This window comes from Stylophora pistillata, chromosome 3 (assembly GCF_964205215.1).
Source record: "Stylophora pistillata chromosome 3, jaStyPist1.2, whole genome shotgun sequence".
NCBI lineage: Eukaryota > Metazoa > Cnidaria > Anthozoa > Scleractinia > Pocilloporidae > Stylophora > Stylophora pistillata.
In genome coordinates, this window is record NC_142521.1 from 13,109,515 (window position 1) to 13,132,576 (window position 23,062).

The following is a 23,062-nucleotide window of genomic DNA, read 5'->3' on the forward strand; positions in this document are numbered from 1 at the left end:
GTCATCAATTTAGTTCTCGTCACCAACTTGGCTCTGTGGGAAGTGATCAGCTAGTTTCTTGGTCCCGAAGATTTTAGACGTGGTCTGGTAGTCTAAGAAATCAATCAGCTGTTGCTACAGTAGTATCTGTAGTCTGGCAAGCGCCATGCTAGTTTAAAATCCGTTCGATTGGCACTACCGTCATAATTGTTTCCTGGATATCCAACAATGTATACGTACGCTCGCTGTTTCTGGAAAAGAAATGTTTACCCAAGCACAAGTATGTCTGAAGCAAAAATTTTTATGCGATGTTATTTTAAGATGTTACGGTTAAGTAAAGTCCTCGCCGTTGGCGATCACAGAACGGAAAAAAAAAACTTTGCTGCATGAGCAAATTTCGCACTGGTACATCTAGAACAAAGGAAACTTCCATGAACTCGATCGGTTTCTGGATGTGCAAGATGTAAATTTGCCCACCAGCGAGGTGTTTTTTTTAAATATATTATTTGATCGTTAATTCCTGCTGATCTTACTTGGGTGCATTTTCCTAAATAGGTTCAGTTCTTAAATAAATTAGTTGCTTGCTGCTGTAAGGAAATCAACTGTCGAAAGATAGACTAAAAGTTAGTAAACTTGAACTATATTTGTGAACGTCAATTATTTACAGAGCAAAACACAGCTTATCTCTAGTTTTGACCCCAGATAAGATGAGACAATGGAAACTCACATTCCCTTGTTTCCAGGAATAGCACATGAACAGCGAGGCAGTAAAAGGAGTACATCTGTAATGTTGACAAATAAATGTTCCAACGAGAGGAAGGTGTAGTGCGTGTGTTTATCCAGTTACAGCATGGAAAGACGCAATTTTACTTATATCCTCCTTAATAATTGCGATGGAAACACACTTGAATACCTTCAGCATCCAATCGATCAGACATCGTTTCGTCCAAAGAAAGTTCTACGAGGTGAGCTTCTAAGGGTTGATGCACGAACTCAGCAACCGACAAGTCCCGAGAGAATTGCCCTAACTGGAATAGCAAGGAATGAAATGCGTCTGGAGTGTCGCACGAATGATGTATTTGAGCTTTCAAACGATGATGCTAACCTCCTTCGAGCGATTCCTCCCTTGGAGTTGAGATATGAAACGTTTATAAATAAACTTCAAAATGTATGGGAACGAATTTCCCGCGGAAGCACAGTGTTTGTTTCAATAAAAGAAATACCTTCAAGTGAGCTTCTTGGCATCGTACGTTACAAGGGTGAATTGATGACTCTCCCTGGAACTTGGTTTGGAGTTGAATTGATAGTAAGTTACTACTATGCTATTTGTTTTACGACTTATGATAAGTTGAACGTACTCCTATCTTAATATTTTATAAAGGCCAGTAAACACTGCCAAATGAGGGATGTATTCGAGTGTTTTCATGGAAAATCTTTGGAAACAGATGAAGAAGGCAAAATATCGTTGTCTATGTTCTGCAATTCCTGCGGAGAACATCACTTCAGAAACTAGTTTGTCACCTTGCTTTCTCAGAAAATTCGTGACTCGACTCATTGACCGGTGATATGCGTTACCAGTTCGTAAAAGTGCACTCAGATGCCTTAACGTTTACCCTTACAGTTCTAATCGCCATTTGCAAAGTGTTTATTTAACCAGCAAAATATATGACTCACCTCACTTTCCTTACAATTAGCATTTTTTAAAGTTTTAAAGGCTATTACAGCTGTTTCTAAATTAATCCCAGAAATCAGATCAAACTGGTCTTTATTCTCATAGCGCGTCTTCGTCAGGAACTGTTTTTAAAATCGTGTCCGATTGTAATAAGCTCAGTTTACTTGGCAACGCAAACATGCTTACCAGTAGTTTTGCTCAATATGAGTTGGAATCTGGGAGTTGGTCCTCATGGCTCCTTAAGATTTCTCCACTTGCTATTTAAGCTCAACTCGGAAAGGTTCCGTGATAGTTAGCCGGCCACCCTTAGGAAAAAACTCCTCAAAGCTCTCCCTCGTGAGATTCCAAGAAACACGGGGTAATTATATATTCAGCTGTAGTAGATATTTCACTCAAAAAAAAACAACGTTACACCATCTATCAGTTCCTCGTCAATGCATAAGAATCAACATTTGTTCGCTACTTTGTAGCATGTTCCGAAAGGAAGCTCTCAGCTATTTGGTAGGGTACGGTGAGGACTAAGGAATTGAATATCGCAAAATGAAAAAATATTCCATTTAGATCGACGTTTACATTACATGAAAGATTGTTGAGGAATAGCAAATGCTCAGCAACTCAACATTTTTAGATAAGATACTCAAAAAGTGACGGAAGGGAGGCCTCATGGCGAATTGACGTTACAATTTTTGTTAAGGAACTGCTAAAAAGTTGCTGTCAGTCGGTGTTAGATATAGAATAACACCACAGACGACAATAAAATAGCAGAACGGTAACAGCACGTTCATATTTTTCAGAAAAATAAAGGCCTTGGGACATGTGATGGAACATACGAAGGCAAGAGGTACTTTGAGAGTGCACCAAACTCAGGTGTTTTTGTCACCCTAGACAAATTGATTCCTGTAGATTTGGACCAAACATCTTCGAAACAAGTCGAAAGAGATCAAGCTGATGTTAAATCAAGACTTTGTTCTAGGCAAAAGGCGCGGCTGCGATGGGAAGGAACGGATGGTATTGTTAAAATTGGCCAACGAGTGGGGTCTCTCAGGGATCCCACTGTAAGAGGGACCGTACGTTACATTGGCCAAGAGAGAGATTCAGGAGGAAAGATGCAGACATTCGTTGGTATGCTATTTCTCTGGATATGGCTCGAGCTTTAAATTACCTTCACCAAAAGAAACCTCCAATACTCCATCGCGACGTAAAAAGTACAAATGTGTTGCTATGGCGGCAAGGAAACCTATGGAGGGGTAAAGTTTCAGATTACGGTAGTGCCAAATTAGCTGAAAAAAACGTCGTCTGGTCTATCGCTCCTGGATGTATTGCTTACAGTGCGCCTGAAACTTCTACGCGCGAACAAACAGCGAAGGTTAGAAATTCTTTCTGGTAAATAACTGTGATTAAATAAGCATATTCTTATGGAGCCCTTATGACATAATGCTTTTTTCCAGGTCTAAACAGTCTGTTCAAATAATAGTCAATGGATGAGGTAGAGAATAAAGTGTTGTTGGCAGAGTGACTCTCATCAGTATTCAACCTATTTGACTTGCATGAGCAAACGTTTATTGAAGATAAAGAGCATGCCATCTTATTTTAGCGCCAAATTTCTGGGGTAGAATAGTTTTGATTTTAAGCCGGAATTTCAAAATGTGTCTAGAATACGCTGAATTATTTACTGTTGCGCAATGGTTACAGCTGCGGTAAGTGTATCATCTTAAATTTTTATTCGAAATTTGATTTGTTAGAGCTCTGTCATTGCAGATTGATGTCTACAGTTTTGGTGTTCTTCTCTGTGAAATGTGCATCAGGAGTTTTCTAGATCCTCAAAAGCGAACAGAGCAAGTCGCTATGGTGACAGATAACCAGCTGCGAGACCTTGTGTGCCGATGTCTACAATTAGATCCCAAGGAAAGACCAGACATGAAAGCGATTACAAACGAACTGGGACAGTTCCCTGAAACGTTGTAAGTTTTGTGGCATGTTTAATCCACGTCATGTGATCTTCTACATGAAGTTTGCTGCACGTTATTGGTTATCTACAACGAGTAGATATTCAGCCAACGAAAAAAAGTCGAAGCCATCAGCCAGCTGTTGAGCTACAGCAGGTAGTCTTAATGCATCAGTTGTACAAGACCACAGCTCAGCACGATCTTTTCTACTCATATATCACTATTTTAAGACTTCTAGGAAGAGTATAAAGGAATATTATTGTACCTATTGCTTACTTTTAAAAACGTTAACGAGTAATATCGTCTTCGTTATCGATCCTTCTAGTCCAGAAAATTGATTGATATTGATCAGGCGCAGTGTTTGCGTTTGTATTAGGAGTCTCAGGGATATACCGAGAAAAATGCGTTAAAATGCATGTGCATAGATAAAATTAACATTTAGATTAGGCGTGGCCAATTGCAGTATATGCAACTTCCTCTAAAAAAAACAGAAGTCCCTCAATATACATTATTGACCGAGCCTGTTCCTTCAAGAAGGCTTGTGCGTTTGTTCGTCTTCTGAACTGTCCCCCTTTTTCCGTATTTTCCTCATCAAATAATTTCTAATTAGTTGGAATGTGGCTTTGAACGCAGTGAAAATGGTTCCGAATCCGAAAACCATACCTTCTCCTTTTATTTAGAATAGTTGTAACAACACAAATGTATTAGAGGGCTGGAAGATGCTTCCGCGTTAGATTAACATAGCACTTCATGCCAAGAAACTGTAATGCAATTATACTACTGTGGTGATCTTGCGCGATCGAGAAACAAAACGCTTTCTTAATCTCTGGTCTGGGTTGGGAAGACAAAAATCGATCGCGCTTCTGTAATCTTTGGCATGATTAATTGTTCTTCATAATCACATTAAACACATACGGTAGAGGCCAGTCATATCTTTATGATATCAAACTATACTGCACTACTTTGTGCTTGTTGCCCTTCCTTATTCGAGCTTCGTTATCCGCGAAAAAAACTACTCTTCATCGTCCTCTGTGCTTCTCTTCTGACTGAAGAATTATGTAAGGTTGTAGTTTATCTGAAATACCTTTAGTCTATCCATAGGGTAGGGTTTAACTTTCTTCACATAATAATGGAAACTAAAATCTAATTAGTCTATCTAAACAAGGACGTAAGATTGTGGTTTATTTGAAACACTTTTAATCTATCAATAGGGCAGGGGTTAAATTTCTCCACGTAATAACCGAAACTAGAATAATCTTTATTTCTGAAGGTGAAGCTTGAAATATTTATTTCCACGGTAGCTGATACAGCTATCAGGGTGCGCATACGACCAAAGGCCTAGAACAGAAATCTCGAACCTGCTTCCGTAATAAGGAATAATTAAACTAAGTGTGTCGGTAATAAAATAACTTAATCCATCACAGCAGCTTCACAGTAATTATCTCCATTTCTTTTCCTTAACTATTTCGAACTTGCTTTTCGTTTTAACGTCTCATTTCCGAATTGGTACGTTTCAGTAACTTCCAAGTTGTCAGTTTCTTTCTTAGTCGGGCACAGGCAGGCCAAGCTCACTACTAGAAAAGCGGACGTGACTCTTACCGTATTGCGCAACGTTTTATATTTATAAAGGTTTGTGTGGGATGTTATCGGTTTGCCTTAAAAGAGAGAAAAAATGACTTGTTTTGAAATAAAATGGGCTTACCTTATTGCCTTGTTGTTTCCTTTGTTGACTACTAGTGTCCCAGGCCACTTTGAACCGTTTTCGTCGAGTTAGCGCTATGTTGGTGTTCAACATGCTTTAAATGCTTATTGAAAACTTATCTTTTCAAAAATTAAGCCACCAGATTTTTTTTGATATCGTACGTTGTCAAATATATGTATAACACGTAATAATTCATTAGTTTAGATAGAGTAGCGAAAATTACATGTATAGGATTTTTATTGAAATTTTGTTAATTGTAATTGTAAAGCGCATAGAGTTCAATTTTAATGCGCTATATAAGAACTTTTTATTAAATTAAATTAAATTAAATATAAAACGTTGCGCAACACGGTAAGAGTCACGTCCGCTTTTCTGGTAGTGAGCTTGGGCTGCCTGTGATTCGGGTTTTAGCATTCTGCATAATAATGAACTCAGAAGATTGTTTGTCTTGTCGCAACCGGTGGCTCTTCAACTTTGACCAGCAGTTTGGCATTTTCTTTTTTCTTTTAGCATTTAGAAGGCCACATCCACTTTTTTCCGAGTTTATCTCTCGCCAGAAATATCAATACAGCGTCGCTTTATTGTCTAGCTTTGGTTTCCAAACCGTACCTAGCAACATTTTGTAGTTTTGAGGTTACTTGCGACTGCTGAAATTTATCTTTATTGGTCAGTGCACAACTGACCTGTTAGAAACAATTAATAGATACCGTTTCAGGTCCCTCTGCGATCAAAAGGGCCGCACGACGAGGAATCATTGCTTCCTTCTTTTAAAGGAATCGCACACTGTACTTGAGGAATCGGTGACTGTCGTGTAACGAGGTTCGAGCTACTGATAACCTAAAAACCTGTATCTAACAACTTCATAGGTGGATACGCGTTTAGAGTAACGGGATGATATGAAGGTAAAGGAGGTAAGTTCATTTGTGCGTATGTCGCGCGCAATCATTCAGATATTATTCTATACTCGATTGCCAATTGAAAACTCCTCCGAAGGATTAAACCACCTCTCATCGCGGTTTTCTAATCTTGCTTCTTATCGTCGGTGACTATATTTGTAATTAATCCGAAGTCTTGAATGTCCTCCGTTCAATTTGACTCCGGACTCACGGAATGCTCAATTAGTCTTTTTCCTCTTACGGGAATATAGGGATTTTGTGAAACAGTTAGCTCACGAGGTGGAAATAATCTCTTGAAACGATTGTTGGGAACGTCTCAATTTCACTCTTAAAACAAACTAAAACTCGCGTGGGGGGCACCATTTTGACTCGACTCGGCAGAGCGGATGACAAACATCACTTTCTTTATCTATTCAGTCTCTGCCGAATTTGCATCCCCTTTTAACTGTTGATGTTTCTGATGCGGCATTTTAGGCACGAAGTATATAATTCATCGCTAATTTCTCTATATTCTTGTAGCATTTTAATGCTGCAGACGTCGTATAGGCTCGAGCAAAAAGTATGTACATGCTAATAGCGTTGTTTGTCACACATTTCACCTTCTCAGTATCTCCTGTTGAATTCGACACCGGGAGGCGCCCCTTGGGCAGGTCACGAAATGTTTGCGGAAATTTTGTCTACTTAGCTATGCAAGTGCAATATTTCGAATGCGCTTTGAAACCACTGCACCGTTTACCAAGCGAATGGTTACTTTTTGAGAATCTAGGATCCTAGAAAAAGTACCGCTTATTTCCATACTCATCTAGGTAGCCTGTGTACAACTACCCCCCTCCCTTCCCCCTGGGGTGGCTGTATCAACAGGAAAGTCCCTAAAAATAACATGGATTCATTGTCATAATAATGGTCGGACACAGTTCGTTGCGTATCTGCTGTCACTGATATTTTCTACTCAAGGACTTAAGGATGTAGCCGTCAGAAGAGCGTCGGTAAAAACACTTCGTAAGGATAGTACGTGACAACAACCGCCGCGCCTCGACTAACGCTGAAAAAGCCCCATACAGTTCCTTATGATAAAATTATATGGAATTATATGGAGTTCTCCTGGATACTTGTAGTGTAAGCCCCGTGTGTCTTCTCGTTTTGGTCTAGCTTTTGATTTCCAAACCGCACCTAGCAACAGTTTGTAGTTTTGAGGTTACTCACCGTTGCGACTGCTGAAATTTATCTTTATTGGTCAGTACACAACTGACCTATCAGAAACAAATAATAGATACCGTTTCAGGTCCCTCTGCGATCAAAAGGGCCGCACGACGAGGAATTATTGCTTCCTTCTTTTAAAGGAATCGCACACTTTACTTGAGGAATCGATGACTGTCGTGTAACGAGGTTCGAGCTACTGACAACCTTAAAACCTGTATCTAACAACTTCATAGGTGGATACGCGTTTAGACTGCAACGGGAAAATACGAAAGTAGAGGAGGTAAGTTCATTTGTGCGTATTTCGCGCGCAATCATTCAGATAATATTCTACTCGATTGAAAACTCCTCCGAAGGATTAAACCACCTCGCATCGCGGTTTTCTAATCTCGCTTCTTATCATCGGCGACTATATTTGTAATTAATCTAAAGTTTTGAATGTCCTCCGTTCAATTCGACTCCGGACCCTCGGAATGCTCAATTAGTCTCTTTATCTCTTACGGGAATATGGGGATTTTGTTAAACAGTTAGCTCACGTGGTGGAAATAATCTCTTGAAACGATTGTTGGGAACGTCTTGATTTCACTTTTAAAATAAACTAAAACTCGCGTAGAGCACCATTTTAACTCGACTCGGCAAAGCGGATGACAAACATCAACGCTCCTTAATCCCTTTCTTTATCTATTCAGTCTCTGCCGAATTTGAATCCCCTTTTACCTGTTGATGTTCCTGATGCGGCATTTTAGGCACGAAGTATATAATTCATTTAATGCTGCAGACATCGTATAGGCTCGATCAAAAAGTATGTACATGCTAATAGCGTTTTTTGAGACACATTTCACCTTCTCAGTATTTCCTGTTGAATTCGACACTAGGGGGCGCGCTAAGGCAGGTCACGAAATGTTTGCGGAAATTTTGTCTACTTAGTTATGCAAGTGCAAGATTTCGAGTGCGCTTCGAAACCACTGCACCATTTACCAAGCAAATGGTTACTTTTTGAGAACCTAGGATTATAGAAAAAGTACCGCTTATTGCTATGCTCATCTACGATAGCTTGTGTACAATTGGCCCCTCTGGGGTGGCGGTATACAGGCTAATCGACGGGAAAGTTCCAAAAAATAATATGGATTCATGGTCATAATAATGGTCGGATACAGTTCGTTGCGTATCTGCTCTCACTGATAATTTCTAGTCAAGGACGTAAGGATACAGCCGACCGTAAAGAACTCTGCCTTGAACGTAATGTGAAGGTTTCGTCACTGAGATCTCGATATATATATTGAGTCATTTGAGCATTCTGGATAGACAACGACAGGCAAGATATATCAGATACAAGAAAATACCTTGGGTTTTCTGACTGATAAAATAAACCGCTTCTGAATTAAGGAACTATAGTGTTGTTTCGAGTGGTTGAAAAATGTCGCTAAATGGATCAAAACAGTTTGAATGATGGCTCGTCAGGTCCTATCCGCACTAGTAGACAAAACTAGAATTGTGCGGACAAAATCAAAGGACAAATTTTTGTGCGGATAGGCCCTTAACCAAAGGGATTAAACCAAGGACTAAAAGGATTACTGAAGGATACACACGAGCTTCAAAGAGAGAAATTTCAAAAATAATCGCTGAAGTTATCTAAAAACCACGGCGGAGATCCTTCCTTTATTATTATGGTACGGCCGTTCTTACAAGTTATAAGGACTGACAAACCGTATCTATGCAATCTCGGGTGCATTGCGTGACTTAGAAAGATAGACCTTTTTAGCTTCATACGTCTTAGATTAGCTACGTGGTCTGAAATGGGTGAACAACAGTCGCGGCTACAGTTAAGCGTAGGGAGAAATTTATTTCCGTTGCGTCTCTAAATGGCGCAATATTTCCACAAATTCGGATTTTTCTTTTCATAAGTACCCTGACGATTCTTAGCTTCAGAATTTAAGTATCCATGCTATGTTTCTTCAACTTGTGGTTGCACGCATGTGTGTTTAATCTGCGCGCACGCTTAGATGGTCAGAAACCCGGAAAAATAATTTAGTCAAGCCTCTATTTCTAAATGTCATGGTTGTAAGATAAATGTCAATTTCTTTTAAACAAGTATAACTTCGAGGAATAAAATAAGATCAAAATAAGGAAATAATAGTAACATCCGGTACCAAAGTGTGCTCTCAACATTTCAACGCAGACTTTAAGTACTATGGGATCAAAAGGTGATGGCGCTTGTCCTTCATTGTTTTTTCTAATCAACAAGAAGCTATTTCAAATAGGAAAAGGAGTGTTGCAGAAGAAAAATGGCAACTTGGCAGGCTGAGCAAAACGATGCTGACAGTGAAGTTCGTGTTTCGGCGTGACCAAATTTACTTGCTTGAATTATGAAATACAATTTTCCATAAATGTTCAATTTTTGAAGCGCCTGAAACAAGTTTTAATAACAACCGTTTCAGAGCGTGAAGTGACGCGCGTGCCATAGAAACATTTATTATATGGCTGTGTCTCAAAAGGACTGGGAACTACCGAATTCTCGAATTTGATTGGCTGAGATCAATATTAAAAGCGGTCTAGATTTTCCCATCTAGATCGGCATTTAGACCGGTCTAGAAAAAAAAGGTACAAAGAATATAAAAAATTGGCATATAAGACACAGCCATATAATAAACATCTTATTAACCGAGCTAGGTCGGTCTGTGTGGGAGAATCTTGACCTCGGTCGTTGGTGCAGACCTCACTGCGTTCGGTCTGTACTGACGACCTCGGTCAAGATTTTCCCATACAGACCTCTCGCTCGATTAATAAGAACTAATTATTATATGGCTTTGGCTCGTGGCCGATCTAACGCGTGCTCTGATTGGCTAAGGGTGAGATCAGAGCTGGGCATTTTTTGTTACAAACGTGCCGTGGTTTTTACTCCCAAATGCGTGTATTTTAATCCGTCTCTTGTCAATCATTGCACATATTTAGGTGTACTTTTTTACGCGAATGCTATCGCTGCGGAAATTTGTATTAGACCCTAAGTAATGACTCTTCAATGCGCTCCAGTGATGGAAAAAAAGCAAAGTTGGCATGATAATTCAAACATTATTCGCTTCAACAATCTGCCCTTCAGTTAACTCTACCTTCGGGCTAGTAATTCGTACCCCTTATGAAACAAATTTAATGCCGCATATCAGAAAATTAAAATACTAAGTTGTGTTATCGTTCTAGAAAACCAACTACTGTAGTCGAAATGCACGGAGGAACAGGAAACAGAACTCAACAAACTGATTTACGTTGCGCGCGACATTCTGAGACGATTGACTTTGTTATTTACATTTTTTATCGCGCGCAAGTAGGTGCAATGACGCGCAGTTTACGTATTGCGTGCGTGCAGTATCTGGGATTTGCACGCGTGTCAAGCGCGTGTAATGTTGCAGTACATATGAGCGGTATTTATTTGTCACGCTACGCCTTCTTGTCTCTAAGAACAAATCCGACGCGCTGTGCGTCTAAAAAAAACGTACAGAGTTACAAAATATGCATAAAGAAGGAAGTAGAGGATACCTGACGAAGTTCTGGAGAAGTACATGTGTAGAGGTATCTGCTCCGGTGGAGATATGTTTTATTTCCTTTTTCTTAAGTGACCCCTACTTATACATATATACATACTTTATTAACGTGGCTGATACTTAACTATATAAAGCTAGTTTGCAGGTCAGTTGCGAAAGAAAAGATTAATAAATAAACCTAGAAGCTATGTAAAAATGTTTAAAATTATGTAGTATTATGGAACTACATAAAATTATTGAATTATTAAACTTATAAAAAACTAGGTTAAATTTCGAATGAGGTCTATAAACTTGCAACTATATAAAAGTGCTTAAAATGATATAGTATATGGAGCTACATAAAACTAAGTTAAATTGCAAATAAGGGACTATAAACTTGCAAGGTCGAGCCTCTGGAGTCCACGTTTAAAACTGCGGTAGCCATCGATATTTCTTAAATTATTAGGAATAGTGTTCCATAGTCGGACAGCCTGATATCTCCATGACTTGATCCCGCACATTGTAGAATTCACTTTAGGTCATTTTAAAATAGCATTTAGAATTCCGTGCCGTCAATAACTCGGTAATACTTGTAGGTGCGTTTCCATTCCCAATTATTCCAAACTTTGTATGTAACATTTTTCAAGTCTTTGATTTGCTAATAGGCTATATCCATTTTTAACAAGTAGTGTCTCATGCGTAGAGATTTTGTCCTGATAAACGAAGCGGAGTGCCCGCTCGTTCAGTTTTTCCAGTTTTTCTGTTGAGCGATTACTACAAAAATGCCAAGACTCGGCACTGTAAATTAAAATGTGAAGCAAAAAATGCTCTATAAAGCTTTTCTCGCAGCTTTAACGGAAGCAACTTTTTCATGCTTTTCAAAACGGCGATCTGCTGGCTCACTTTTCGACACATTTTCTTAATTTGACTTTCAAACTTCAATTTATTATCGACCGTTACACCCAGAAGCTCTATTACCTCCTCCATCAGAGGGATGTCTGTGCCTTCACACTAGAAAGCTGCAGGGTCTCGTGACGTCTTCCCCATTATCATTGCTCTATATTTATCGTGATTCCTTCTCATTTCATTTTCCTCATACCATTTATGAGGAATGTGGCTTGTTCTACATCTGTCACATTGTCCCAAGTATAGAAGATCTGTGTATCATCTGCATAAGTGGGCAGTATAGTAAAATCAATGACACGAGGAAGATCGTTTATAAATATACTAAACAATAAAGGCCCCAAGATTGATCCCTGGGGAATTCCTCTCTTGACTGGTAACCAAGGGGAAAATGTGCCTGCAAGTTTTACATATTGCTTGCGATCTCTTAAACAATCCTTAATTAAACTAACTGTGTTGTCGTCTGCACCGTATTTAGCCAGTTTCTGGATAATTAGACTGAGTGGTAACATGTCGATTGCTTTAGATAAATCCATAGACACCAGCCCAAAACGTTTTCGGTTATCCAATTCTTTCCTCTACTGCCCCGGTAAATTGAAGAGGGTACGGTACAAGTATTGGTCAAAAATTCTGATGTACGATTGCCTGAAAACTGAAACATCTTCTCGTCCTGTAAAATAGTGTACTACTTTCTTAGATCCACACAAGTTACTGCAGGTTAGGTAGGCTTTGCGTTACATTTTATCAAAATTTTCTGCGCTTCATTTCATAGGACCCGTACGATCAATGATAGTCTTAACATGACGTCAACCACGGATGTTGAAGAAATTTTACGTTCAACGAATGGAAAGGAACATTTTCAGCGGTTAACACGACTTCTCATGTGTGGAGGTGTTAATGTCCTCAGGGAAACGTTCGACAAAATTCATCCACCTAAGGATCTTTCAACGACGCTCAAAGACGTAAACGTACAGACGCAACTAAAGAAAGCAAAGCTTACTGTGGACGAGAAGAACTGCCTTAACCAGTCTGCTGTTAAGTCCACTGACTTCGATATTACTTTGACTTTCAGATTGTTAAGAACAATATGCAATCTCAAACCTCCTGCTACCGGATGGGACAAAAAGCCAGATGATGCAAATCACAGTCTTGAAGCAGACCTAGCTCGGATAAAATACTATCGTAACTCAGTTTATGGTCATAATCAGAAAATGGAAATCTCAGACTGCGACTTTTGTTATCTGTGGAAGGAGATAAGCGAGGCTATCCTGCGAATTATCACAAAAGTTGATATAACAAAGAAAGATGAATGGGAGAAAGCCATTGAGAAATTGTTGAACGACCCCCTGACGTCAGAGGCACAGAAATGCATAGAGGAACTTAAGCAATGGTACGAGAAAGAAGAGGATGTTAAGGACATTCTGCACCAGGTTGATACAAGTGTCAAAGATGTCAAAGAGGGGTTGCAACATGTTAGTGAAGAGCTAAAGCAGCAGGGTGAAGATGTCAAGGATGTCAAGACTGGAATACAGCAGGTTCTTGAAAGTGTCAAGACTGAATGTGTTAAGAATGAGTTACGCCAGGCTGCTGAAGATTTCAAGAAGGAGCTATGCCAGACTGCTGAAAACGTTAAGAATCAGATGCTTAAAGACGTCCAAGAAATTCTTCAGGGGATCACTGACGACAAAGGTAACTTACAAGATAGGTACGAAAAATTGTTGATTACGACGAGAAGAATTTTGTCGCACTAGGAACAAGGAGGGCTATTAAAAATCTTTCTCGTCGAATTATCATTGATTTTCTAACCCTAGATTTTTTCACAGCCTTGGGTTAAGCCCCGTTCACACGGTCATGATAATTAACAATTATTCCACGAGCGCGCGTTGGGTATGAGATGATAGATAGCCAATAATTTATTGGCTTTTTATCCAATAAAAAGTCTTGAATTACATTATCCAATGATCCAGTTTTTAATAATTGATGATAGTGGATGAAAGTTGACAAATTCACGCCATGAAGTCGCGTAGTTGTGTACAAATAAGGTGTGCGCTGAGGTCAGCAATTCCGGTGGCATTTGAAATTATTCCGTCGAGAGGTTGCGAGTTAAAGATACAGAAGCCGACCAGGAGATGGTGACTGAATGAACTGCAAGACATTCTGCGAAATTTTGAAGGCTTACCCGTTTTTGGAAAAACTGCTGACCGAAAAACTAATATCGATATCTTTCGCTCGTTCAAACAGCAAAAACTACCAATTAACTATCATGTTGAATTTCAACAAGTCCAAATTACATGACATTTGATGATAGTGGATAAAAGTAGGTGATAGTGCATGATAGTTATAATTACCATCACCTTTTAATGACCGTTCAAACGGGACTTTGGTATTGAATTCAGATTTAAAAACTTTTAATAATGACCTTTTTAAATCAAAAGGAACGGGTAAAAATCTCATTTGCTGTTTTTTGCAATCTTGATGCTTTTTATCATACCGAATATAAATTGATGTACCGCATTTAAAACGCTACAGATTATTGGCCCTTTTTCTTTCATAATCTTTTCCCAAGAATTCTCCCCATTTTTCCGGAAGAGTTTCAATGTCCACTTTGACTTTAAGTGTGCTTCACAGATGCAGTTTTTGATTCAATCGCTTATCTTTATTTCTGCAGGTTGTATTCCTATTCTTATATGGGATATTAGCTCTTCACAAATAGGGCAGCCAATCAAATTTCAAGAGCCCTCTTGCTCCCGATCTGAAAGGAGGAGATCGGTCTCGCAGCACCGGCAAATGCACGAACCGCAACCTGTTGCATCTGAAGGAATATCGAATGAACACGCTCGAGAAAGTAGCCAGCCTTCGCCAGAAGAGCTTGATATCTGGGCAGTCATATCATCATTTGGGAATTCTTTTAACTTATTTTTCGATTATTTGTCTCAGACGCTGAGACTCAATATTTTTGGCTACGGGATGGGAAGTTTGTTTATAGCCGTTAAATGCAGTTCAGCGGACATTCTTGACGAATTGTGGAAAGACTACAAAAGTGGTCATCTGAACGAAGTTGCTGAAAAAATTCTGATAACAACTCAGGTTTTGGAAAAGCTATGCCTTACGGAGGTGAAATTAAAGACCATTATCAACGAGGGGCATTACAAAAAATGCAGAGAGTTCTTAGTGAGTCAGGAAACCATTTTGCTTCAAGAGGATGCAGCTGGGGTAGGGAAATTTCATCAATATTTTATCACTCTCATGTTTCTATTTATCATTTATTCTTTGATCACTTATGCAATTATTGCTTTGTATCTAGTCTTTCGAAAATGGCTAATAATACGCTAATACTACAATAAGGTGCTCTTCTCTGACTTCGAAGAGGTTGTACACAGTTATCTATTGACGACAATTGGTATTTGAGAAAGATGTAAGCGATTTAGTCGGATCTCTTAAGAGTAGCAACTCATACCATTTACTTTCAATCGCAGGACATTGGTCTCCGCAGTGTTGGGATCCACGAGGGTAAGAAAGTTAAGAATACCTCACTGAATTCAAAGATGACTGCATCGCTCTTTATCAGTCTCTCAAGCAATTATTGTGTAAGACATCGCACAGCTTAATTATGATACCTTAAGTATTCAAACCTGGCATTACTTCCTCTAAGCTCACAATTTCTGCTTTTCTTTCTTCCGCAATGTTGATTCGTAATTGAATACAACAAAGAAAAATAAATGTAAGAAAATTTTGTTTCTAACTCAGGCCAAAAGAGATTGCTCTTCCGATTGAGGCTAGAAGTGGTTGCTAGTTGAAAAGTTCATCTATCGCTAGGTCTCTGTGCAGAAGGTGTTCTGTAAACCTCTACGATCACCACTGTCGAAAGAATCCTGTCCAAAGATAGATTTTGCAGAGTTACTCCTACGGGAGACTGATTGTAGGGAAGAATATACAATTCACCATGAGTAAACTATTAAATTTCCTTTTCCTCTTAATTCAAACTTGCAGAAGTTTACCTCCCAGTTCCTGGAATGCAAGCAGCAGCTGAACACGGCATAGAAGGTATATCAGTCGCATAACTTGGCCTTCTTGACAACGTAATCGGACATTTCTTAGCCAGCAAGGACTATTGCAACACTTATGACCTTGCAGTAGCCTTTCACCAAATCGGGTTACGACCAGTGATTAAATCATTCCCAAAATCCTAAGTATCACTGGGCTTTCAGTCAATTCGATTTTCTCAATAGACTTCTGGGAGAAGGCAGCACAAGCCAGAAGCGTTATTGAGATCGAAGATCACTTCCATTTTCAGTCAGAGATGACGAGCGCCAATTCAGCCAATTCGATTTTTTTAATAGACTTCTGGGACGAGGCAGCACAAGCCAGAAGCGTTACTGAGATCGAAGATGACTTCCATTTTCAGTCAGAGATGACGAGCGCCGGCGCCAAACTGGTGGTAGTGAACTATGCAGCGAAATGGTGAGTAGTTAGAAGGCGCTACTAAAGTTAGCTGAACGATAGTAACGAAATGTGTGGATATTTTCTCGCAAAGTTGATTTTTCGCCTGGACCCCAACTTTATAAGTTCCGATACATCTCGTACAGACCGAAATACTTGCCTGCGTTTAAAACAGATAACGATGGCCATTCCTCTCCCTGCAGGTGTCCTTTTTCGATAATGATCAATCCGACATTTTCCTCTCTGAGCATTCAGTACCCAGCGGCAAAGTTTTTAATTGTTGATGTGGACAAATGCGAGGTATGTATGATGATAGTCTTACTTGAAACAATAATCTCTCAGCATTAATTACCTTTAAATCGTAAGTGACTCGTCTGGTTAATTAAAAAGTCGGACGTTTTACATATGCTTATCTCAGTCGTATGTTTACCTTGTAGGATATAGCACTTAGAAATGGGGTAACATCCTCTCCAACATTTCAGTTATTCAAGGGGAACCAACCAAAAAAAAAGGTAGATCAGGTAAACGGTGCAGATGAAGAGTTGCTGGAGGAGAAAATACAAAAGTGGATATCGATAGAAGATAGTGTGGTACCGGGATACGTAAGTCATCAACAGAATGCTTAACAGGACTTTGCAATGGTAACTAATAAGAAACGCATGGTGCTCCATAACTTTCAGTAGCTCAAAGGACTTTTGTCCAGGATTTCTTACAACCGAATTGGCCGCCGCAGATCATTTTCACCCGAGGATTTTTGTGTGTCTTTGCTCTATACTTAGTCGTCCTTCATGACTTCACTAAAGAGATAATAGATATAGGTATAGTGTTTTCATACATTTAAGAAGGAAGCTTTAATTTCGTAGGTCTCTTTGATTAAATCTAATTGACCCTCATTGCTGATGTACAATTTTCTTTCAACCTTTACTGATGATTACAGGTGAATCTTCTCCATTTCATAAAGAGAGATGAATGCGAATGTCTAAATGGAGATGATGACTGCCACGTATTATCCATACTGACCAAAGGACCAGAATTCGTGGAGAGTGAAGTTGACGAAGAGGTACGCCAGAACGTTATGAACAGGATTAAACACACGATGATCATTCTATCCTTGATTCAGGCTGGTGTAGATTTAGGATTTCTGTCGTTTCTTTGAATTATCAGTCAGTTTCAAACGTAGATGTAGATATCTTGTTTCGATGTGGTGATTTTAAATATTAGGTGAAGCTTTATATAGAGGCCTAAAACATTTAAATCCTATTCGGATTAAAAGTCCATAAAACAGTTAGGTCCGGTGCACAATGAATCTGGCTCATCGCCGAGCATTAGCGAATAAAACAAAGAAAATGAAGTCGAAGCCTAACATGCAAAGTTGATTTTTTAACAGCTGACTTTATCAGGGTATTTCGTATAGAATCGCAACATTGAATAAAATCTTGCATACTGATTGGTTAACAAAGCGAGGTATTTAGCGTGGAATTGCGAGTTGAAAACGAGGCTAGGTGATATTGCTTCGCATCTCTTGTTTCGCGCTCCGGATAAAAAAAAAAAACAATATTATTGATGCATTCTTTTTTTCTAATTTTTATTCGATTATGCGACTCAAGGAAACCCCCTGACCTGACTCGTGAATTCCGCGTGAAATTGCACTTGAAAACCGATATCGGTTTTTGCCCGCAATTCACCGCGGAATTCCCTCGTTAGGTAATGAATTTTCCTATAAAATACAATCTCGTTAATTAATTCCATGGTTGCAGCGGTGCCTGTAGATACATAATGTTCTTATAATGGTGCACTGATGAACATTCTCTCCAATTATAGTTGCTGGTGACAATAGCCTTCAATGAAGCAGTAAAACTTCACTCCCTCAAGATACAAGGACCTGATGACGGTATGCCACTTACATTTTTTCTTCTCTTATATAATTTAAGTGCATGCAGCCTAATAAAAGTAGGGGAAGAAACACAATAAGTTATTCAGTCTCGTCACGCCACATCGTCTCTCCCAACCAACAGCTGCTCAAACTAAATTCACATTCCTTTCCCTCCGTATCGCCGATCACAAGAATAGCCCGTTTCTTCATGATCCAATCGTAATGGACTATGTAGCCCTGAAGCTAGCGTCCAGTATCTCGGAGAAGTTCTCTTTAGGGCTCCAGCTGGGTCATAGAGATGTTTTCGTTGGCAAGACACATTATCCTCACAATGCCTCTATCCATCCAGGAGAAGTAATTAATATTAGTGAGCTGACAGGGAAGCCTGACAAATTGCTGGAAGACTAACCTGAGACGAACACGATAGACCAGTATCCCAACCAGGGGTGTAATTACACTCCTTATCCCTTTATGGTTCAGAAACCAGTCGACTTCTGTGAGATAAAGCGCAACTCTCAACAAATCATTTGAAGCCAGTGTAGTTTATCAATTATGCACAGCCTAGGCCAGTTGACAAATGGTAAACACCACAGCGTGCGCTATTAAGTAATGGATGCACGCGGAAGGTTGCTAGGCATGAAAGAAGCGCGAGAGTCGCGCGAAACGATGGCCAAAAGTGACTCTGACTTCTTGAGTCCTCACAACTATCTATGCCTTTCTGTGGTAAAAGAGACGCGTCATTTTTCGCTCTGCACCACTGCTACATTCCACTTACTAAACGCTTGGAACAGGTTGTAAGAATAGCAGACGAACAAAATAGAGTAGCAAGAGGTAGCTTTACCAATATTTCGTAAACATCTGACATCTTCAAGGTAGAGCAGCGACAAATTGATATAGGAAACTTAAAGGAGAAGAAATACGGTTCTTGTTTATGCGCAGTCTTCGGTTTGGTAGGGCACTTCAGTTATGTGACGAGAACAAGCAACGACTACAAGGGAAACTAAGAAAATACTAACTCATCTAAATATAATGCTGTGGTCATTTTTACAGGCAGAGGACCAAAGACTGTGAGAGTATTTATAAACCAAACTTATACCATGGGTTTTGACACTGCGAAACGCAGGGAAGCCAAACAAACCCTTGAGTAAGTCATTTGATCTTTAGATTCAGTTATTCCTGTGAATTATGAACCTCTTGGTGCTTTGCAATCTAACATCGTGGAAAATTTTTGTACACTTTATCACGCACACTAAAATTGGTACATCACTTTGTGTTCAGGTTAACAGCTGACAATATAAGAGAGGGTTCCATAATTCCACTGTCGTTTGTCAAATTTCAAAATGTCTCAAGTTTGACGGTCAGTATCCTCATTATTTTTGGTTGGTTTACATCTTTACTTGTCATCGATACAGCTAATAACTTAAATACTTTTGGTTTCAATGAATATATGAAGTTCATTGTATTTGATTTATCATCACGGGTTTATTACGAATCAACTTAACGGCCTGCTCCCAGATGGCTTGTTAGCTCAATTGGTAGAGCGCTGCACTAGTATCACAGAGGTCAGTGGTTCGAATCCCGTACAGGCCTGATTTTTTTCAGGTCTGATTTTCGCTATTGCGTAAATAGCGCTATCTACTGCGAAGGATCGTGCATCATACGTATTAAATACCTTTGTCGCGAAAATTTTATGTCACTTGACAAACTTGTATTCCAACTTATAACCATATATTACCGTACACTTCAGTTCTCAATATCATTACAGTTTTCATTGCAATTGCAATTCTCATTGTCGTTACCACTGTAACGACCATTGCCATCTCCATTGCTAATGTGTGCTCTTCATAATTCATTCAATCACTTATCTGATTTCTTTTTTTTTTTAACTTTCCTTCACAGTTCTTTTTTTCGGACAACCAAGGAAAAAAAGACACAACTGTAGTGGAGTACATGGAATTTATTGGAAGTCCAGTTTCATGAAAAGACAATTTTGATTTTAAACGAATTGCGTGTAGTTGGTAAATATGGGCAAGGAGTTTTTTTTTTTTTTTTTTTGTAACTCGTTTTAAATAAACTTCATAGGCATTATTTGATTACTTAAAAGGATTTTATGAGCACCAGTTTACTTAGTTATAATACGAGTCTTAAAGACCAGTCGGAACAAAGTGATTTGAGTATGACATGTAAATGTTGCTGCCATTGCTACTAGCAGTCGACAGTTTTAAGAGAGATCCTTTTAACGCCAATATTTACCAGCGTTTAAAAGCTCTCGTGCAGTAGGAATGTCGATAAGGAGAGCGAAGACACTAAAGCGGCTCCAAAATTTGCTCTGTTTTTGCAGCTTATCGCGAAGACATTGTTTGTCATAGCATATATTCGAAAGGCTGACGTGTGTAAGCTTTTAGATATTATAGCCACATAATTTGGTTTTTATAAACTGAGCCGATTAATCATGTAAATTGTATTGGCCATCGTAAAGAGTTTGCGAATGACGATATTGGATGCCATAGAAAAGTGAATTAAAAATGGATGAGTAGGTTGGCAATGAGTAACTCCCGTGGACAAAACTACTTTTGTTAAGTTCAAATTTGAGTTGGGTGTGTCTTGCTAAGCAGGGCCCGCCTCAAACAGCGAACTTTCCATAATAAGATCATAATTTCACTTTTGGTCGACTGAAAAGCCGAAACTAAACAACAATGCAGTATTGTACCAAATTTGAAAATTCGATTCTAAGTTTTCTTTTTATTGCCCCACTAGCTTTGGGCACAGAAAAATCCGAGTTCCAATGAGATAATTTGAAACAATTCAATAACCTCCCGATTACCGATCGGACACCACTGTTACTCTCGAGCTACAAGAAATTTCGTGAAGGGTCTTAACGTATGGCGTCAATGAAACCCGTTTTGTCGCAGCGTTAAAACCGGCCATATCGAAAATTACTCAGTCCGTGCTGTTTTCCCAAGTAAATTACTTGAAAAATACATAGATTTAAGAATAGATGCAGCCTATAAAAGGTTCTGCACCTGCATCAGCCAGGCGAACGAACGAAATTGTAATGGCTGTTTCCGTGTAATGTTATACGACTTTTAGCTATAGTGTGACAGTCAATTTTAACGCCTGTGAGGCGCCATTCAATCCTAGTCTCGAACTGAAGTCTTAAGTTTGTGCTCATCCAAAGTCATATGTTTTACGAAACTCAGTTGAGCATATTAAACGAAGTAAATCTGACACTAAAATCTTACTTAGTAAATTTTTTACTTAGTAAAAAAAAAAAAAAAAGGAAAAACTCATCATTCTATATTCTATTCAGTAACAATCCTGTCGTAGTTTATGTACTCAAAGACATTTACTCAGAAACAAAATAAGGTAAGGGCAGAAATGAGGAATGAAGGTTCCCTTTAAAGAGTTCAGATGAGAACGCCAGCTTAAAAGTACTTCCCCTAGTTTATGCTGTGCATAATTAAAGGAAAATGCAGGCTCCGTCCAATATCACTCCGCCAGATCAGTCCTAATGACGCTATGTAATCGAAGTAAGCAAGTGCTGGCCCTGGAAACAATCTTCACAATCTACTTGAGCCTTCCTTGTGTGAATAATTAAGCCTGGTTTAGATTTAGAAAACAAAGTAACGTTCGCCTTTTCATCCACTATGGCAACTTGTTTTCAGCGTTGTTTTATCATTTATAGCTGTAACGACGTTAGTGATCATTTTTCTAAGTAAAGTTTAGTTTAAAAAGTATCATTTGGTGGTGGAAATTTTATCCAAATTTTATTCATGTATTAGTTTAGGGGATTATCAGGTAACATTAAAACTGTTCCAATTATTTTAGAAAGATGTCAGTTGATTGTCCAGTCTGATCGTTCGGATGAGAGTAGCACTGAAAAGGGTATCTTGTTCTGACAGTGAATGACACACGACAATCCAAGTGGAATACTCTGATGATGACTTTCCCTCGGGTTGTCTAAACAGTAGTCACTTATACCGATAACAGACCTTTTCAGGACTAGGAGAGGGTTAGTTTCGAAGGTTTATTACCTCCGTGGTTGATAAAGTTGACGAAGAACTCACGCTCGAAAAGTCAACTCCAGAAACTCTTTATAGTGGCCAATTTCCGTTGTCAACCCAGGTGATAAAATCAAGTCATCACGGTTTATTTAGAAATTTACCCCCTTTTCAGGACTACTCTCACCCGGACGATCATACTACGCGACCACCTGTTTTCCCTTGTTTTAAATCATTAACAGGTAAATACTTATAAGTGATAAATTTATTTAGTTATTGTTAGTTATTGAAAACGTTGTATGTTTCGTTTGTCTCAATACTGACCAACATCCTAGGAGAAAATTCTGTTCAAATACAGAGTAGTGGTTACCTTTGCCATATTGCTAATTGAGAAAAACACTGTACAAGGTTTGCATCTGCTGTTAGCTTTGTTAGCTCCTCATTTAACCATGTCAGTTGTCATAAAATTGTATCTTGGTGAGACACGGTTCTCGAAATAAGAGATTTTTACCTCAAGGAAGATGTATTCCAGTTATGGCCAACTTATCATCAAATTTTTAGCGACATAAAAGCCCCTGCACTTTTATCACGTGTTCAAACGAAACTCTGTAGTATTTCGAATCCTGAAGTAACAGTAGACTGTCTAGCGAGGGTGGTCCTAGAAAGAACTAGACGCTCGAGGAGCGTTCACTCGGGCTTCGTTTATAGCCATGGCATTCACACAAGACACAAGTACAATAATAACATACACAAATTGCATGACCAGATCTGAATTGTTGTACTTTTATTGATACTGTAACATCATTATGTTGTAGTGCATTAGTCACATTAACAACTTTTTGTGGAAGATCACAGTGTTCCGCATCATGTCTTCTACTAAGCAAATACAACTCCGTGCAAAGAGCAAACCAACATTCACGATCGCTTTTACAATATAT

At 39.0% G+C, this 23,062-nt stretch overlaps 2 protein-coding genes across 3 annotated transcripts; both read left to right on the forward strand.

Moving 5' to 3' along the window:
• Positions 1-2,780: 2,780 nt before the first annotated feature.
• LOC111335860 (uncharacterized) lies at positions 2,781-4,531 on the forward strand. The gene is made up of 2 exons (XM_022941859.2): positions 2,781-3,017; positions 3,410-4,531. The coding sequence occupies exons 1-2, from the start codon at positions 2,793-2,795 to the stop codon at positions 3,614-3,616; spliced, it is 432 nt and encodes a 143-aa protein (XP_022797594.2). The 5' UTR covers positions 2,781-2,792; the 3' UTR covers positions 3,617-4,531.
• A 2,603-nt stretch (positions 4,532-7,134) lies between these two features.
• On the forward strand, positions 7,135-22,640 carry LOC111335871 (uncharacterized). 2 transcript variants are annotated; one of them, XM_088755514.1, is made up of 13 exons: positions 7,141-7,675; positions 12,583-13,499; positions 14,479-15,023; positions 15,287-15,320; positions 15,801-15,854; positions 16,040-16,271; positions 16,454-16,550; positions 16,688-16,852; positions 17,188-17,310; positions 18,072-18,141; positions 19,174-19,267; positions 19,402-19,480; positions 20,023-22,640. In XM_088755514.1, the coding sequence occupies exons 2-13, from the start codon at positions 12,611-12,613 to the stop codon at positions 20,101-20,103; spliced, it is 2,463 nt and encodes an 820-aa protein (XP_088611640.1). In that variant the 5' UTR covers positions 7,141-7,675; positions 12,583-12,610; the 3' UTR covers positions 20,104-22,640. The 2 variants fall into 2 exon arrangements, with proteins under 2 accessions (XP_088611641.1, XP_088611640.1); XM_088755515.1 differs by lacking the exons at positions 18,072-18,141; positions 19,174-19,267; positions 19,402-19,480; positions 20,023-22,640 and having other exon boundaries at positions 7,135-7,675; positions 16,688-16,891.
• The last annotated feature ends 422 nt before the right edge of the window (positions 22,641-23,062 follow it).

Coding starts and splice junctions, on each gene's coding strand:
- LOC111335860 (XM_022941859.2), top strand. CDS start 2,793: ATGGCTCGAGCTTTAAATTACCTTCACCAAAAGAAACCTCCAATACTC. Junction 3,018..3,409: donor CGCGCGAACAAACAGCGAAG/GTTAGAAATTCT, acceptor CTGTCATTGCAG/ATTGATGTCTACAGTTTTGG.
- LOC111335871 (XM_088755514.1), top strand. CDS start 12,611: ATGACGTCAACCACGGATGTTGAAGAAATTTTACGTTCAACGAATGGA. Junction 16,853..17,187: donor ATAGTGTGGTACCGGGATAC/GTAAGTCATCAA, acceptor TGATGATTACAG/GTGAATCTTCTCCATTTCAT. Junction 18,142..19,173: donor GATACAAGGACCTGATGACG/GTATGCCACTTA, acceptor TCATTTTTACAG/GCAGAGGACCAAAGACTGTG.